Source organism: Rhododendron vialii, chromosome 8a (genome assembly GCF_030253575.1).
Source record: "Rhododendron vialii isolate Sample 1 chromosome 8a, ASM3025357v1".
Classification (NCBI taxonomy): Eukaryota; Viridiplantae; Streptophyta; class Magnoliopsida; order Ericales; family Ericaceae; genus Rhododendron; species Rhododendron vialii.
In genome coordinates, this window is record NC_080564.1 from 2,074,017 (window position 1) to 2,092,341 (window position 18,325).

The window sequence follows — 18,325 nt, forward strand, 5'->3', positions numbered from 1 at the left end:
GAATATGAAAGATTGATAAGACCTAGCTAATTAAGAATCTAATTCTAATAAGACAATTAATCTAGAATAATATATCAATCTAGCTAGTGAAAGAATCTAGATTGGTTATATTGGAATTGAGAATTTTTTCAAGAGAGTGAAAGAAGGTTAATTGTACATTGATTAACCAAACAAGTTAATACTTTTTTTTAGTTAATCGTACATGGACCTAAGACCAATTTATTTACGGAGTATTTTTTTTAACAACTACATATTCATTTTCTTCCTTGTTTTGAATTAATTATTGTATTACTAATAAAATAAGCTTACATTCTTATACTTTACTCGTTTTTTTTTTTTTTTCAATCAATTGAAGAGATCCTTTACATCATACGAATTAAAAAGTACCAATCAATTTACCAAAAAAAAAAAGTACCAATCTGAAACATTACATCAACTGTGAGAGTCCATGACTCTACGAGATAACCAAACCCAACAATTCAACTAATACAAGAAATAAGCCCATCATAGGAAAGACGAAACAAAGAAATAACTGAAAAGTCTAACTGAGCTAGCTCCAGATTTTTTTTTTAATCAACAATTGAAGAGATCCTTTACATCATACCAATCAATTTACCAAAAAAAAAGTACTAATCCGGAACATTACATCAACTGTGAGAGTCCATGACTCTACGAGATAACCAAACCCAACAATTCAACCAATACAAGAAATAAGCCTATCATAGGAAAGACAAAACATAGAAATAACTGAAAAGTATAACTGAGCTAGCTCCAGAATTTGTTTTTTATCAACAATAGAATTTTATTAACTCGACAAAGGGTATATTGAGGAGACCAAGCTCTAGATACAAGGCAAACTTGAATCGTAAAGAAGGCCAAAAGAACAGAAAAAATACATCCAAACGATAGATTGAATGAAACCACTAGGATAATCAGTGGATCTCACATTTGCCTCTTAGCCCTTCAAATATTAGGAGTTGAAAAGAGGAGTTGAATTTTCTGAAACTGATCTTGAAAAAGCATTAGACACATACAGCTTCCAACCACCATATCCGCAAGTTCGCAAATTAAATACCAGATATGATTGCACATTCTGATGGTACGTAAAAGCAGCATCATACAAAAAGAGGACATCTTCGGAAAGTCTTGATGGATCGAGATGAGATTCCAAGCTATCAAAGAAATAGTAGTAAATATGGAAAAGAAGTCTTGGATCATAGCATGAGACCCGAATACTAGTGGTCTGGATTAACTCATGAGCTAGCTCCAGATTAATTGGTTCTTATACTTTACTTGTTTATCCACAACTTTCTTGTCTTTTTTTTTTCTTCTTGAAATCAAGATTCAGCGGATCAAAAAAAAAAAAAAAATCAAGATTCAAATATAGTGAAAAAATTTAGCCATTTGCAATATTTCACTTCTCGGTGGGACTATTAACATACTAAAAAAGTCCAACGTCTTTTAGCAAATTAATTAATATACACAAAGATTAGAAACGTACAGACCAAACAAAAAAATAAAAAGACAAAATTATTTAAAATCTATCTATTTTGAATTAATCTATTAGTGACCATGATAAAAAGAATAAAAACTGTATGCAATTTTTTTCAAGACGAATTAGAAAAGTAGAAAAATCTAATCCGAAACTAATAAATTAATTAATTTACTTCAAAACTATGGCTTGGTCAATTGAAACCTTTTTAAAAATAAAAATAAAAAATAAAAACAGAAAAGTGATTTTCGCGCTTTCCAAATTGGAGTAACTTTTGAGAGCGCGAAATCATTTCCCAAAAAACAAATTACTCCTAAAATAATAATACGAAGAGGAAACGTGCGTAAGACATGATAGACATCCAAACTGAGAGCTTTGCAGCCGCCATCTTTGTCACCAATAAAATCTTTTAGGAGCCGTTAAAAAGAAACAAAACAGATTGAACACTTTAATGACCGGAGTGCCTATTTTTGTTCCGTGTACTCCAATGCATTACCACATTTCTTTAATTTGCGTAGTCTACAATTTTCATTACAGTATTGTCTTCCCCAGTGGTGCTACATACGCCTACCGCTTAACATCTCACCGTCTGTCTCGACAATCAACTGTCTGAATTTAAAAAAAAACCTTTTAAAATTCGGACCGTTCAAAATACTTTTAGACGGTGAAATTGAGAGCGGTGAATTTTGAGCGGTAAGCGTACGTTGGACTTTTGGTTTTCTTTTTAAACATTAACCAGAATTGGTGGCAAACAAGTGCTGACAATTATTCTTTGAACGTATGGGCTGGGTTTGTCAAGCATGGATTCCCATCTCAATAATTTAGGGGCATCTATCTATCGACTCTTTGAGTAGATTTTTGTTTAAAAATTAAAAAGAGAAGAGTACAGTTCATCTGAGCTCGATCGTGTTGTTGAGGCAGGGCCGGCCAAGAGTATGTGGAGCTTAGGCGAAATCGGCTTCATACATTATTCGAAAAAGCTATTTGCACCGACGGTTTCCGTAGGAAAATCGTACCGACGGCCACGCGTCACCGGACGGCCGATCCGAGCCGTCCAAAAAATTTATAAAAAAAAACCGAAGGGGCCTACGCGGGAATCAATGGCATCCGATGTGTGTAGGGTGCTTGATCTGAACACTCTTTTTTCGTGTAAATATGTATTGGACGGCTCGGATCAGCCGTCCGGTGGCCGTCGGTACGGTTTCCCTACGGAAACCGTCTGTGCAAATAGTAGTACTCTACATTATTTATATAGAATTAAACGACGACGGAAATATCTGTACATATAAGCATTCCAGTTCATATTGCATACAATAAACGCTTTGGTTCTAGCGGCTTTCGGTGTTGCCTTGTATCTGATATATTGATTTTATTTATCGACAAATAAATACTTAAAAACCTGTACCGGTACAAGATTCGAAATTAGCTATTGCGCATGGGATACATTTAGCTTGGGCACTGGGCAGCAGCGGCCTTTTGGGCCTTGCTTTAGGGTCAGACATATATGTTTTGAGGTCTTTTGCAGACATTTTTTGAGCACATTTTCGATGACCAAAATTTGTTAATCCTTCAGAACTCATCGGTAACTATAATCAACTAAAAGTATTTACTGCGTATCATACATTTAATACAAGGTAAATGAATTCCTGTTCAATTAAACGTGTTTTCTGAAATCATATTGATCGAAATTCGACAGACATGGTTTTCAACAAGATTAATGTTTCCACGAGCTCTAAAATACCGTGAAGAGCTGTCTAAAGTCATTTTCAATCAAATCACATTTTTTGAATATATACCAAATCAAATCGAGCCTTATGTCTCAATTATTTGGGGTTGGCTACATGAATCATTTTCTTTCATTGAGCTCTATCAAGGAACACACAATTTTCTTTTAAATATATAAACGGTCGAAATTTTGACGTGATCGGATGAGATTTTTATTGATCGGACCAGGTTGTTTTCGTAATGATCTAACCTCGTGAGTTGGAGAAGGCTACGTGGTTCCACTTTTTAATTTCTTCGATAGGCAAAGGTTATTATCTAGTTTACTTATTGACGTGAGAGTCACATTTCTTATGATACAACCCACAACGTGTCATGAGAAAGAGTCACAATTTGTATTATACTATAATATAAAATCCACAATGTGTGATGAGAAAGGGTCATTGCTTGCTCGATCAAAGTGTGTCGTAGTAAAGAGCGCCCCAAGCATAGGGTTATGTCGGTTGTAGCATAAGAAACTCGGAAGTCCGAGGTCGAATCCACAAGGAGCCAATGGAGCTAGGCCGGAGGTTTGATTTACGAAAGGTTTTTAGTGCTAGGACCGCTAATCTTTGGATTTGGCGTTAAGACGGCCGATTTTGAGTGGTGGAATTTCTCTTTACCTTCTAATTTTGATTGAAAATGAAGTTTGACTAGAAATTAAAGCGGCAAAGTCTAGGGGTTCATTCAGCCCATAACTTAGGCCGATCAATGCTTCTCTTTAATAACTCAAATGAGAGTTATAGTCATTTGATCTCACTCAGGAGATTTAACTATGAAAATCAAGTTTAACTCATACAACGGAGTTTGGAAATGGATGAAAACTCGTTTAGGCATTTTATCGAACACAAAGAGAGTTATGGTTTAAAGCATTGGGTGTGCCCAAGAGACTTGTCTATACCTAATCAAAGAAGTTAACATCTCTAAGTTTAGACCAAAAATTAGAGCTTAACAAGTTATTTGAGGCATTTTGGCAAACACTTAAAGTGACATAACTCCAAAGATTATATGTGGCAAAAGATCGAGTTCTTGCTTAAACATAATCAAAGAGGTTAACAATCCTAGATTTTGTTACATAAATATAAGAACGTAATCTATTCACAAACCACATTAATTACAAGAAATGAGAGAAGCTATTAAACTACCTAAATCACGGGGTAGAAATCACCCCATAACAATGCCCAATGAGGCTACTCCTCTATTAGAGATGAACTAAGCAAGAGAGATGAAGAAAATGCTAGAAACATGGAGAAAAATGAGATTAACAAATAAAACGTGAACTGAAATTAAAAGTACTTACATGATTGTTGAAAAAATAATAAGATCAAAGCTAAAATCAAAGCCCTAGACATTGGTCTTTGAGTTAAACCTAAGAGGAAGGTAGAGAGAGAGAGAGAGTGTGAGAAAGGGAAGAGAATGCCCTAAATCGGACTAAGGGTGGTATATGTACTCCATTTACAAGATAATTATAAAAATACCATTATAAAGTTCGCGCACGGGAGACTAGCATCGATACCTCATTGTTCTCTGGAAATTCGGCAAACTAGTATCAATACCCCAATTTGGGGTATCAATACCTCTCTGCTTGCTGGATTTTGTACAATTTTACGGGCTCACTCTGGACACTTCCGAACTAGGATTTACGTGTTCTTTGGACCGCCAGAAAGCTTGTTGAGTCTACTTTCTAACCTAAGTAATTTGGATCAAAAATAATTTTTACATCAAAAGATATGACGATTATACTCTCAATTGGTCGAAAGATGAATTGCTTTGGTAAAATCTTGCATCTCCCTCACTTCCCTTGACTTTTGGGCATTCCGAGTATGCTTCAAAGCTTCATTTCATGACTTTTGGGACTAGGTCGCAGAGTGCCACATGGCCTTGGGTACTTAAACACACTCGGGGCTATCCATGGCCTTCAAATGCGCATTATTCACACGATTTACCTGAAAACACAAAAAACACACATTTCGCGCTATATCGTTCAAATCAAGCAAGTTGTACGCGTGTGTGTAACAAAAATGAGAAAGATAAACCCTATTATTTATACTATTGAGGGCTTATCAGTCATGGAGCACGAAAAACACTTACTAAATTTACCTGTTTCCATCTGTCTTTAAAATAGTACTCTACTAGAATACCAATTTTGAATTAATTGGGCTACTTCAGTTGGTCAGGACTATTGCATCTTACTAGGAGGTTAAGAGTTTGAATCTCCCCATTGGGTATGAGTGTCTTTCGCTTAGATGAGCTTTTCCTTGTTTCTGTATTTCTTCTCTATGTCTATGATGAGCTTACTTTTTGTATTGATTGAATTGTTGAGCTTGATTATGTAGACTCTCACAATTTTTGCAGTGTCCCGAATTTGTATTTTGTACTGCATGCATAATATAAATGGTCTCTCTTATCATCGATTGAACAACCCCCCCCCCCCCCCCCCCCCCCCCCCCCCCCCCCCCCCCCCCCCAATTCTCTATCATGAAACAAAGAGATTTTTGTTGAAAATTTACACACATATAAACGAGAGCAACCTCTATCATGGTTAGATCATTTCCTGTTAAATTTTTAGCCATCAGATCAGTTCTCATAATAAATCTATCCCTCTCTATCCTCACTTTTTAGGCAGTGTATCTTTATATAAACGGAACGGTTCAAGGGACACCCTAAAAAAAAACCTAAAAAAACACCCATAATCTCAATCTCATAGTTCCCGATCAAAATTTTACGATCCGAACCGTTCAATGTGTGCAGAATGTGATTTTAAAGGTACCCGCAAATTAGCAAAAAAATGACCGGGAAATGTTTGATTTGAGCAGTTTTTATTTGAACCGTTCAATAAAAAACTGTTCGAAACTGTTCGGATCAAACCTTTTCCGGTCATTTTTTTTGCTGATTTCTCATGAGTACCTTTAAAATCACATTCTGATCACATTAAGCGGTTCAGATCATCAAAATTTGATCGAAAACTATGAGGGTTTTTTTTAGGTGTTTTTTAGGTGTCCCGGAACCGCTCCGTTATATAAATACTGTCTTTTATCATCAAATCTAAAAATATGTCAAAATGATAACTGCCGCTTTGTATAGATAGATAACATTTATCGCGTAAATCAGTTAGGTAAAACAAATAACTTATTTAAGTTGATGCAATGTTACATTCCGAGTGTCTTTAGTTACATGCATCCGCCAGTTGAATGACAAGATAAGACAGAGACCCCGGCTTTACCTATAAAACCGGGAAGCAAAGCCTATCGCTCTCTCTGTGATACGTCGTCTTTACTAATTTCGATCACCTCCTTAACTCCCTGTATCTTAACTTTCTTAAATCTCAATATATCTGCCGTAATACTAACTACTTTCATCCCTTCTCCGTGACAAGATCATGTGAAAGAAGGGGTTGGCCGGATTTCCGTAGAAGCATGCACGTTCCGATCAAGCAAATAAAAGCCGGTTCCGACGTGGACATTTCGACCGGTATGTCTCGTGATTCTTTCGTCTCAACTGCTCGTGATTTCGTTTTCCCTATATACTAGTACGATCGGTTTCGTCTCAACTTCAATCCGTTATTTATTTGCTTTCGATTTCGTCAGGTTTGCCGATTGGTAGATTACGAACTTTCTTGTTGCCTACAGAAAGATTCCATTTTTTTAGACAGCTTTCATGATTTCGAACACAAAGCAGAGATATTGAATGTCGTTGCTTCATTGTTTTTGTGCAGAGAGTTCAGGTAGAACAGGACGGGTACAAATTTCCAATTTTTGATCGGAGGTGCGATCATTTTACACCCCTCATTAGAGAGCGAGAGGTGATATTTCGATCGAGAACGATTTGGATTGGTTGCTGAAAATTGATTGCTCTGTGGGGAAAATGCCTGGAAATGGGCGGAGAGAGGAGGAGAGGAATGGAATTGAGAGGGACGAGGAAGATGAGGAGTTCGAGGTGGAGGAGGTGAGAGAACGACTCGAGTCGTCGCGTGGGAGCCGTTTCATTTTGCTGAACAAGGAGTTGCGGGTGGAGTCTTTCAGGAGGAAGTTGAGCAGAGAGAGCGTCATCAATGGCTTCAGAGACCTTTCCAAAGTCATGGTCATCTATCCTGATCGTAGCAGGTACGTCTCTCTCTCTTCTCTCTCTATCCTCGTCATAATAGATTTGGACCGCCTAAGATACGTTTAAATGGTCGAAATTGAGTTCGGCACCACGTGGCCCAAGCTCACCCTGAAAAACTTCTCCAACGTTATCTCTATTTCCGTAGGGTTTCTCTCTCTCTCTCAAAAACCGCGAACTGCGACGATCCACACCGGAAGGACAGAATTTGCACTTACAAATGACAGTTATGCTTACGTGGCTCCCACCACTTGGAACTTATCGTGAATTCGTGATCGATGGCCAGATGAATTACAGTAAAATACCAGGCCTGGTCAGTTACCAAAAAAAATAAATAAATAACAGGCCTAGTACGGTCCGAAATTGCCCATGAAACAAACTGGACCGTTCACTTTGTTTATGGACTGTGTCATGGATCCAATTATTTTTGTTGAAATAATTGAAACTAGCATTTTGCATTTTTGATGCACAAAAAAAAAAAAAAAAATCAAATTGGTGTTTTTTTCAGCCTCATGTCTTGAATGGACACAACGCTAGTTGATAAGAAGATATAGTTCAATTTTTTTTGATCTTATGTTCGTGTACGGAAGCATTATTTTCATTTTATGCACTGAAAAATATATGTGTGGTGGCGAATGAGTTTGAAGTACTATATGACGGTGCCCAGAGATATAGAATAATTTTTCTTTCATATTCACACACTCTCTTCTTATTTTATAAAAATAAAAAATCTAGAAAATTAGGATTACGGGTTTAAAAGCTTTTGGGGCTCAAACACATTTGTATAGGGTATTGATTGATTGATTGTTCTGGAAGTAGTTGTGCCCATGTCCGAAGTCATGATCATAAGGTGTGTATAGACTTTTTGTTAAAACAAATCTAACGATAAACTGTATTCATAGCCGTTCAATGCACTTCGGGCCGCATATCAGATGTCTTCAGATAGAATTATTTTTTAAAAAATATTACGGACACATAGGGTCGTGCATAAATCCAGACGTAGATGCTGTCAAGTACCGTCTTATGTACATAAAATCTATATTTACTGTATGGGACCCAGGTGTATTGCAAGAGCATCTATTCCAAACATTGCTTCTTCTTCTTTTTTGTGAAAGGAATAAAGGGGATTATGTCAAAATTAACTTCTACTATTTGCTACAGATATATTTCATGCTTGGTCCTTTGTTACGAATATAACTGTTGAATTATCCTTCCATTAGGCAAAATGGATACAAGTAATGGGGACTATTTTACGATTTTATATAGTTAACAGAGATTTTCCTTTAAAGATAAAAGAAGTTAAATTTTCTCCACTTCTAACTTCTCGTGATTATTTTTTGTATTCATAAACTAGTTTTACACTAGAATTATGAGTAAACTATAGTAAAAGGAAGGAATACTAACTGTAAAATGTATAAATCTAATTTTCAGATTCTAAAATCTTAAAACTTATTGATAAGATATTTTGACAAACACCAAAAATGAATTCTTAAAAAATTAAAATCTCAAAATACTTTCTGAGAATTTCGTAAACGTGCCAAGTGGGAGAGGAGAATTTCAAAATACCCCCAACTTTTACACTTAATGTCTAATAAAACCTATACTTTAATGAACTTCAATTTTTCTCCTAAATTATTGTCTTGTTATTCAATTAGCCCCCTACCGTCTAATTTTGTCAAATTGCAAACTAAATTCACTGGCATAGGTGTAAACACTTGAACTATGAAGCAGTTATTTAATTAACCCCATACTGTATACATTCGTCTCATTACTTATGAAGTTGTTGAGTTGGACACATCTAGCCGACTAGCCGTTACTCAGCAGGTAAGACTGTGACATGGCTTAAATGGGGGGAAATGTAGATGACTCACCCCTTTTTTAGAGGAAAAATCCCCAAAACCCAACTCTCTTGCCTCCAATTTTTCATTTCTTTAATTGCACTCTCATAAAAATAGTGTAGCACCCCCTCCCTAAAATTCTCACTTTTACCTCCATAACTAGCCCTAAATCCTCCTCCATACTTGAAAACTTTCATAACCTGTTCAAACCTCCAAGTTCTACTCACAGTCCCACTCATTTTCCTCGTAACAGCTATAACATTAAAATTTTCTAACTCCTTAATTACAAATTTTCTAACATACCCAATTGAACCCATCGCCAGAACATTGATATCTTTTGATTTTTTGCTTTTGAATATTTTGAGGGTTTCAATAGTTGCAGTAGTTAAAGCTGTGATAAGTTTGAGCATTTTTCTTCTAACTTTAGAAGGTTAAATAAAGATAAGATATTGAAAATCCATGCAAAAATTATAGCATAATTAGAAAGATGAGAGAGAGAGAGAGAGAGAGAGAGAGAGAGAGAGAGAGAGAGAGAGAGAGAGAGAGAGAGAGAGATCCAAATAAGTATACAACGGGAGAAATAACTCAAGTCAGTCTTTTTTTGTAATTAATTTGACCGGCTTAAATGGTAGGGGGTTAATTGAATAATGACTTCATAGTTTAGGTGTCTAATTGAAGTTTATTAGTTGTATATTAGACATTAAGGTTGAAGTTTGGAAGGTATTTTGAAAATTTTCAGTGCCAAATTAGCCATTTTCCTCCACCGTTAATGTACAGGTCAGCAAACTCCATTTACAATTTGACAGAATTAGACGGTAGGGGGTTAATTGAATAACAGAAGAATAATTTAGGGGTAAAATTAAAATTTTATTAAAGTATAAGTGTCTATTAGCTAATTGAATAACAGAAGAATAATTTAGGGGTAAAATTAAAATTTATTAAAGTATAAGTGTCTATTAGACGTAAAGTTTAGGGGTCTTTTGAAAATTCCTCAAATGGGAGAGAAGAGAATCTGCCCGCTTCCTCTTCGAACTTACTACATTTTCGATTCTCACACTCAGAGAAAAACTGAGATGATGATAACCAGAGGAAATTTCAATCCAGGTGGTATCGGGCATGGACGCACTTCATTCTGGTATGGGCAATCTACTCATCTTTCTTTACGCCTTTGGAGTTCGGCTTCTTCAGGGGATTACCCAACAAGCTTTTCATATTGGACGTCGTCGGTCAAGTTGCTTTCCTTGTTGACATTATCCTCCAATTCTTCCTCGCCTACAGAGATACCCAGACCTACAAAATTGTACATAAGCACACCCCCATTGCTCTTCGGTCAGTTCTCTTTTTCCTCCAAACAATCACATATTGAATTTGTCAAACAGCAGCTGTTTCTTTTTACGTGGGTTCGTAGTCAAAACACCTTCTGGTGCTTTTATAAACTTTCCTTTTGGATGGACAGATTCCATGAGAAAAGAAAAGAAAGGGTTATGGTTTCTAGCCAAATTACTCCTATGAATTGAGTAGTTAGTGAGAAATGGAGACAAAAGTTTAAAAAAACGAATTTTTTTTATTGGCCCTTCCATTTCTCTCCCATTCTCACAAAAAATGGCAAGATTTTGTAAGAAATGACCACTCTTTCTTATCTCATCATTTCTCATGGTTTTTCTCGTGCAAAAAGTAAATTCTCTTAACCATCTTTTTTTATAAAAAAATTACGGACACAGATATCTGAACACATGAAGCATGACCTGCATGATACATGAAGACTCCGAAAGTTCAGATATCTATGTCCCAATTATGTTTAAAAAAAGTGAATTTATGAGATATCGTGTGTATCAAATAATTTAATTTAAGTGTGCTTTTTCTGATATTTGCAGGTACCTAAAATCTAGTTTTGTCATAGATCTTCTTGGTTGTTTGCCTTGGGATGTTATCTATAAGGTATCACCTCTTGGTTTGGTCGTCTAGCATACCAAGGGTCTTGTTTCGTGCTTTGATTTGCATCGTGCATAAAATTTTAATTGTTCATTGCTCTCCTTTCTGTTCTCCTTCTGGTGCTTTTATTATTGTTTGTTGTATTCATGAACATTGTCCGTACTTTGTTATGTGACATATACTTCTGTCATCATTCCCTTTGACAGCATAAATGTGCGTTTGTTTTGTACTTTATATACTTGTTCATATGTGTTCTTGACTACTTTATATTCTCACAAACATATTTATTATATGTAGACAGATTCATGTAGCAGACCCAATTAATTGGTTAAGTTGCTGAGTTGGTGAACTTTTACTTCGGATATTTTGGATAGCATGTAGTGCACCATGCACTTTAGATTAAAAAATGATGGTAAAATCACACTTTATTGCAGCTATGATGCCCATATTTTTTCTTCTTTCTCTTTTTCTTTATCTTGGAGCTAGAATTAGGATGGGAAAGAAATCTTTAACTTTGAGTAAAGATTAAGCATTAATACTCATGGCTGGTTTGTTGTTTTTTTAAGTTTGACTTATCCCGTTAGTTTTTAATCCATTGTATTTGGTTCAAATTTTATTAGAATGTGACATTTGTTCTCCAAAAGATAAAGCACTTTGTTACTTCACGGTAATCCTTGATGCTGGTCTGGTGTTGTACTTCTTCCTCTTCTCCTCCCTGTGCTTATGGTCCCTTGTCTTGTTTCTTTTTCTTTATATTCTTATCTTGGGGGTGGGTTTGTGAGATGTTGGCAAGGGTGATAGGGGTAAGTTTGTTTGTCTCAAAGCCTATTAAAAACCCACAATTTGTATGTCTCAGTCCAATGGATGACACGAGTGACTGTGAAATAGCTTGCTATGTTGAACAAACCTTTTGAGTTAAACATTTTCTTATTATATAACTCCACCATGAATCTCTGCAATGACTATATTCGAAAATTTGTGTCAATCAGGCTTGTGGAAAAAAAGAAGAGTTGAGGTACCTTTTGTGGATCAGGTTGAGTCGGGTTCGCAAGGTTACTGAATTTTTTCAGAAGATGGAAAAGGATATACGGATCAATTATCTGTTTACCAGGATTATAAAGCTTATTGCTGTCGAACTCTACTGCACACATACAGCAGCATGCATCTTTTATTATTTGGCTACCACTCTGCCTGCACAGCAAGAAGGGTACACATGGATTGGAAGTCTACAGTTGGGTGACTATAGGTTCACAAATTTCAGACAGATTGATTTGTGGACACGGTACATAACATCCCTCTACTTTGCTGTTGTCACCATGGCTACCGTTGGTGAGTTCATTTCTCTAAAGTGACAAAGCACCTATATCTATATTTTTTATCTTCTACTGTAATTGTTGTTGCAAATTCCAGCACTAAAGCAGTTATGAAGGTGAATGATGTCTACTTTACCTGTTGTCTTGTTGGGAAAACAAAAGCTAACTTAGTGAATACTACACACTTCAGGTCTAGCCAGGATATGATTTGATACTAGGCTGTCTTGAATTTTCTGGTTGTTTACCAAAGACTGGAGGTCGATTACAGTTCAGTTCTTCGTGACTGGGCCCTTTCTTTGCTGTGCACTTGCTTTTTGCATTTTCTTTGAGAAGAATTCTCTTCATTCCTTTATTTATCGTCTTTTCTTGCATATATTATATTTGCATGTGCATATAACTCCACAGGTGACTGCCATCCTGACCAAAATGGGATGGTCTTATGTTGGTAGGAGTTGGAGTATCTTAGTGTTGAGTCTTAATGTTGTTAGGTGCAGTTCTGATGAAGATAATTAACTGGTTATCTCACATGGCGATGCCAGGAAGGCAGAAACTAATAATGAGGCATATCCATGTCGGTCTTAATACTTGTGTGTAGAATTTCATATGTAGCAGTGACAAGGAAGTATGATTTAATGGTGTAATGGAAAAGGCATGAAAGTGTCTTCACTTGTATCGGTTTAGTATTATTGCATAGTCGAAGAAAATCAGGCTGATCCTACGGCAATATAGAGAAGGACTTCGACTGAGACTCCGAAACATCAAGTGTACTTTCATCCCCTGGAGGATGCTGCTAATATTTTACTGTTTTATTTCTCTGTGAATGCTTTTTCATCTTGAGTTGGTCGATTCCAAACTATTGGCCTAGCTAGAACATGTTAATGCCCAAATATCGGTTTACCTTATAACTTTGCGACATATTCTTTCATCATTTGTTGTCTGGTTTATCCTGATGGGATCTTTGACGGTTATGCTAATTAAGTACTCTCTTTCTGCTGCAGGTTATGGAGATGTACATGCAGTAAATCTAAGGGAAATGATATTTATCATGATCTTCGTCTCTTTTGACATGATTCTGGGTGCTTATTTGATTGGTAATATGACTGCTTTAATTGTGAAAGGATCGAAGACAGTACGGTTTAGAGATAAAATGACAGACCTTACGAAATATATGAACAGAAATAGACTTGGGAGGGACATTCGCAATCAGATCAAAGGTCATGTGCGGTTGCAGTATGAGAGCAGCTATACTGAAGCTTCTGTTCTTCAGGATATCCCCATCTCCATTCGTGCCAAGGTGAAAGAGATTAAATGTGGTGGATAACGTGTTCAAAGTTCTTGCTTTATGAATAGATTCAAGTCCTTTTGCTTTATTCCATTTCCTTTTTCTTTCTTTTTTTCAGTTTACAGGGCTTTTATTAGGTTTCAATACATATCCGTTTGTGCATATTGTCATACATGAGGGATGTGAGACCTGTTCCAAACCAGTCTCAAAAAATTAATGGTGTGCTTCTGTTTGATTGCTATCTTGTATCACTCATTGTTGTGATTCTTCTGCAGATTTCTCAAACTTTATACAAGCCATACATTGAAAATGTCCCCCTTTTCGAAGGATGTTCTTCAGAATTCATCAACCAGATTGTAAGTACTTTTGCCTAAGTAGCCATGTTAGATCTATAACAATGATGGCAATCTCTTTAAAATCTGTTTAGTTTTATAGAATTTTGTCTGCTTATCTTGAAAATAAGGTTCAGACAGTTGTTATGATTGATATCAAATGTCATATAGCAGATGGGTCATTTTATTTCGTCTTTTATTCATCCATTATCTTGGGCATGAGCCTATGCTTCATCAAAGTTTGTAATACTTCTCAACTTCTTGCTGTATACATTTGGCCTTGATTACGACAGTGATCAAGTCCTTTTTTCTTGCAGGTAATCAGAGTCCACGAGGAGTTCTTTCTCCCAGGAGAAGTGATAATGGAACAGGGAAATGTGGTAGATCAACTCTATTTTGTCTGCCATGGTAATCTGGTATGATACCATCTTTTATTGACTGTTGTTTATCATTGTTAGTTTTATTGCAGTGAGTTGTTTTTTTTTTTTTTGGCTTTCTTTATCTTCTTGTTCTTGTACCTGTTGATAGCTCATTTTTTTTAATTAGTTATTGTCACGCATGAATATATATGAATCCTATTTTTAGCTATGGCTACCTGCCCTGAGGTCACCACAAAATAGCTGTTTAATTTTTCTAGTCGTCTTCAAGTTGTAGTCCTGTTATTGGAGGCCATTGGTACAATTCCCCAATACCCTATGGTTTGGAGGGTTCAGTTCATCCGATAATTCTGAATCCGAAGATCCTGACATTTCCAAGGTGAAACAGATCCCGTGGGATCTCCTCCCACAGTGGTTGAAGAAATTTGCTCCATGCATTTCCCATTTTCATTACCATTCCCAGAGACATAACTAATATCTTTAATTTCATTATCCCTACGTGGTTTCTGCGAAACTATTCATTGTTAGTGTTTCAGTTAATCAATTTATTTATGTACACTGTACAGGAGGAGGTCAGTATAGGGGCAGATGGATTAGAAGAGACTGTTTCAAATTTGGAACCTAACAGCTTATTTGGTGAAATATCTATCCTTTGCAACATACCTCAGCCTTATACTGTTCGAGTTTGTGAGCTATGCAGGCTTCTGCGCCTTGACAAACAATCTTTCTCAAATATCCTGGATATATATTTCAATGATGGGCGAAGAATCTTGAACAACCTTTTACAGGTAATTTAGATGTGCTAATACGTCCATTGTCTCTGATTAGGTCGTTTCTTGCACTTCTTTTTGTGATAAGATAATGTTACACCAAAATACATTTTTCAGTTGGTGTATTTTGTTGAACAAATTGATTTATATGCAATAGATGCCAAAAACCATAACTTTACAGGGAAAGGAATCAAATGTTCGCTTGAAGCAACTGGAATCTGATATCACATTTCATATTGGAAAGCAAGAATCTGAGCTTGCTCTTAGAGTTAATAGTGCAGCTTATCATGGGGATCTGCATCAACTCAAAGGTTTGATTCGAGCTGGAGCTGATCCCAACAAGACAGATTATGATGGAAGATCACCGATGGTATGGTTTAAACTATTTTATGTTGTAATGTCATTTTATTGCCGTACTCTTTTGCTCCTTGATTGCTCATTGTGACGGTTTTCTTATGAAATGACAATTTTTTTTGTTGTTGGTAATACGGGGTGCATTCACTTTCATTTCATGTCTTCTTTAGCTTCACCAATTCACTCCAAAAATCTTGCCTTGTATGCTACCTGAATCATTTGAATATGTTATTGTCGAGGTATGTGGCAATACATCTGGTATTCAAATTTTACCTGATTCTTATCCACCGACTACATTTTCCTTACGATAACAAAAAATGACTTGATGAAGAAGTTACAGTATATGTTGTTACACTTGTTCTCATTTCTGGCTGGCATAACTTTTCATATTGGTCTTGTATCTTTCATTGGTATTCAATTGGTACCTCTTTATTGTTTTATCCTTCCAGTTCTGGCTTAAAAATTTCTACGAAACGTCTTTACTTTACTGAAAATCAGAAACCACATCAAAACGCGGAGAACCAATTTTTGTTAGGTTTGGCATCCTTGTGAAGTTTTTGGAAATGAGAATCCCTCCTTTAGTGTCAGTTAATTAGTGATGTCCCATTCTCTTCCTTCTTTAAAATATTGCAATTGCTCGTATTGTGTTCGACAATCACTTGATAACAAGTTGAAGTGTATACCTTTTACATACTCCGATACATCTTCCCATTTGTGAATATGTTTTATACACATCTACTAGGTTTATGGCCATTCTTTAGAATTTCCTTTATTTGCGAATCTATTTTTTGGACAGCATCTTGCTGCATCAAGAGGATATGAAGAAATAACGTTATTCCTTATTCAAGAAGGTGTTGACATCAACGTGTCAGGTAACCATCCAATGTTCATTCTCCCTGTGGACTTGTAAGTTTTTATTCTGTTTCATCTATGTAGGATTATTTTTTTACACTTGTTCTTTTAAACTTTTTAGATAAGTTTGGAAATACACCCTTAGTAGAAGCACTCAAGAATGGACATGATAGAGTTGGTTCAATACTTGCTAGAGAAGGGGCTGCGTTAAAGATTGAGGATGCTGGTAGTTTCTTATGTTCAGTTGTTGCAAAGGGGGATTCTGATTTTCTCAAAAGGATTTTGGCCAATGGTATTGATCCGAACTCCAAAGATTATGACCACCGAACCCCACTTCATGTGGCAGCCTCTGAAGGATTGTATCTAATGGCGGTGTTGCTTTTGGATGCTGGAGCTAGTGTCTTTTCAAAGGACAGGTATAATTCTTCCACCCTCTTGACATTAACAAACATCGATATGCCAGCTATCGAGTCCTGCAGTCATTTCAGCCAACCTTTCAAAGTCTATTAGTACAAGGTGTTGGAATTGAGTACATCAGGGATATGAATTATCCTTCTTACTGCCATGATTCTGTGTTTTTATATAGTGGCTAATTTTCACCTTCTATGATTACCGAATTAGCATCCTCCATGTGCATTTGCAGATGGGGAAACACTCCACTTGATGAAGCACGAATCTGTGGAAACAAGAATTTAATCAAGCTATTGGAAGATGCAAAATCTAGTCAACTGTCCAAGTTCCCCGACTTCTCTCAAGAAATCACAGGTATTGCTGAAAACCTATTTTCTACTTCCCTTATGCTAAGCTGACTTAAACCAATGTTGAAGGAAAAATTAATGAGAACACTACAACTGCCAAGGCAGCTTGCTTAAACTTTGCACCTACCGATTGTAAATATCCGAAGTAGAGGCTAACTGTGAAAACAAAACCTGTCATTTTAGGCATTGCCGCATCTGTTATCATCTCATTCTCGGAGGGATTGGCTATGTGCTAGTACCAACAACTAAAACTTCATCTGTCCATGCTTTTCAAACTGCGGAGGGTTCTAGGAGTTTCAATCATCAAGCTATACCTAATAATCATGTATTCGTTTAAATGGAATAGTATTACTTTGCATCCTCCAGCCTTCCTTCTATTACGCGTATGTACGCATGCACGTTTGTGTGTATGCTATGTATGTGTAGCATATTTATCTATGTAATTTGCAACTGAAAACTAGCTACTCTGACACTATAGCTCATGGTTACCTGCTTAACCAACTATTGGCAACTAGTTAACAACAGAACTCCCATTTCTAATAACAGATAAATCGCACTTGAGGAAATGCACGGTGTTCCCTTTCCATCCATCGGTTCGTGAAGACCAAAGCAAACACGGAATCATGCTATGGGTTCCGAAAACCATTGACGAGCTCATCAAAGAAGCAGCAGAGCATCTAGACTTTCCAGGCTGTTCTTGCGTATTATCAGAAGATGCGGGTAAAATTCTTGACGCGGATATGATCACTGATGGTCAGAAGCTGTACTTAATCAATCAAACACAGTAGCCACGATGCCCTCCTGTATGCTGTTTCCCTTTTTTTTCCTTGGCATCTGTATCGTCTTTGTACTCCAGACTGAGATGTAAAAAAGTTTGATCACCAAGTGCTGTATTGTTGTGTTATAATCTCCTACGAGTTATCCCACAAATATACTGATGCAACAAAGAAATGTCACTGCCGGCTAATGTCTTGCTCCAGTAAAACAGAGAGGAAATCTTAGTCAGGGTGTACATGAGAACTTCAATTACAAGGAATGGAAAAAACAAGCAACACCAGGATAGGCTGAGGGCGGATACCTCTCTCTTGATTCAAGCTCTTTGCGGCTATCACAGCTTGAGAGAATTTCGCATTTGACTTGTACCCTACACGAACGCAAACACT

The 18,325-nt window shown here is 36.5% G+C and overlaps 1 protein-coding gene across 1 annotated transcript; it reads left to right on the forward strand.

Annotated features, from left to right (window-relative positions):
- Positions 1 to 6,415: 6,415 nt before the first annotated feature.
- On the forward strand, positions 6,416 to 18,073 carry LOC131298311 (potassium channel SKOR). The gene is made up of 14 exons (XM_058323693.1): positions 6,416 to 6,724; positions 6,969 to 7,356; positions 10,297 to 10,521; positions 11,067 to 11,130; positions 12,114 to 12,453; positions 13,436 to 13,731; positions 13,995 to 14,075; positions 14,369 to 14,467; positions 14,995 to 15,216; positions 15,380 to 15,568; positions 16,349 to 16,424; positions 16,526 to 16,820; positions 17,048 to 17,169; positions 17,709 to 18,073. Exons 2-14 carry the CDS (start codon positions 7,118 to 7,120, stop codon positions 17,948 to 17,950), a joined length of 2,490 nt encoding a protein of 829 aa, XP_058179676.1. The 5' UTR covers positions 6,416 to 6,724; positions 6,969 to 7,117; the 3' UTR covers positions 17,951 to 18,073.
- The last annotated feature ends 252 nt before the right edge of the window (positions 18,074 to 18,325 follow it).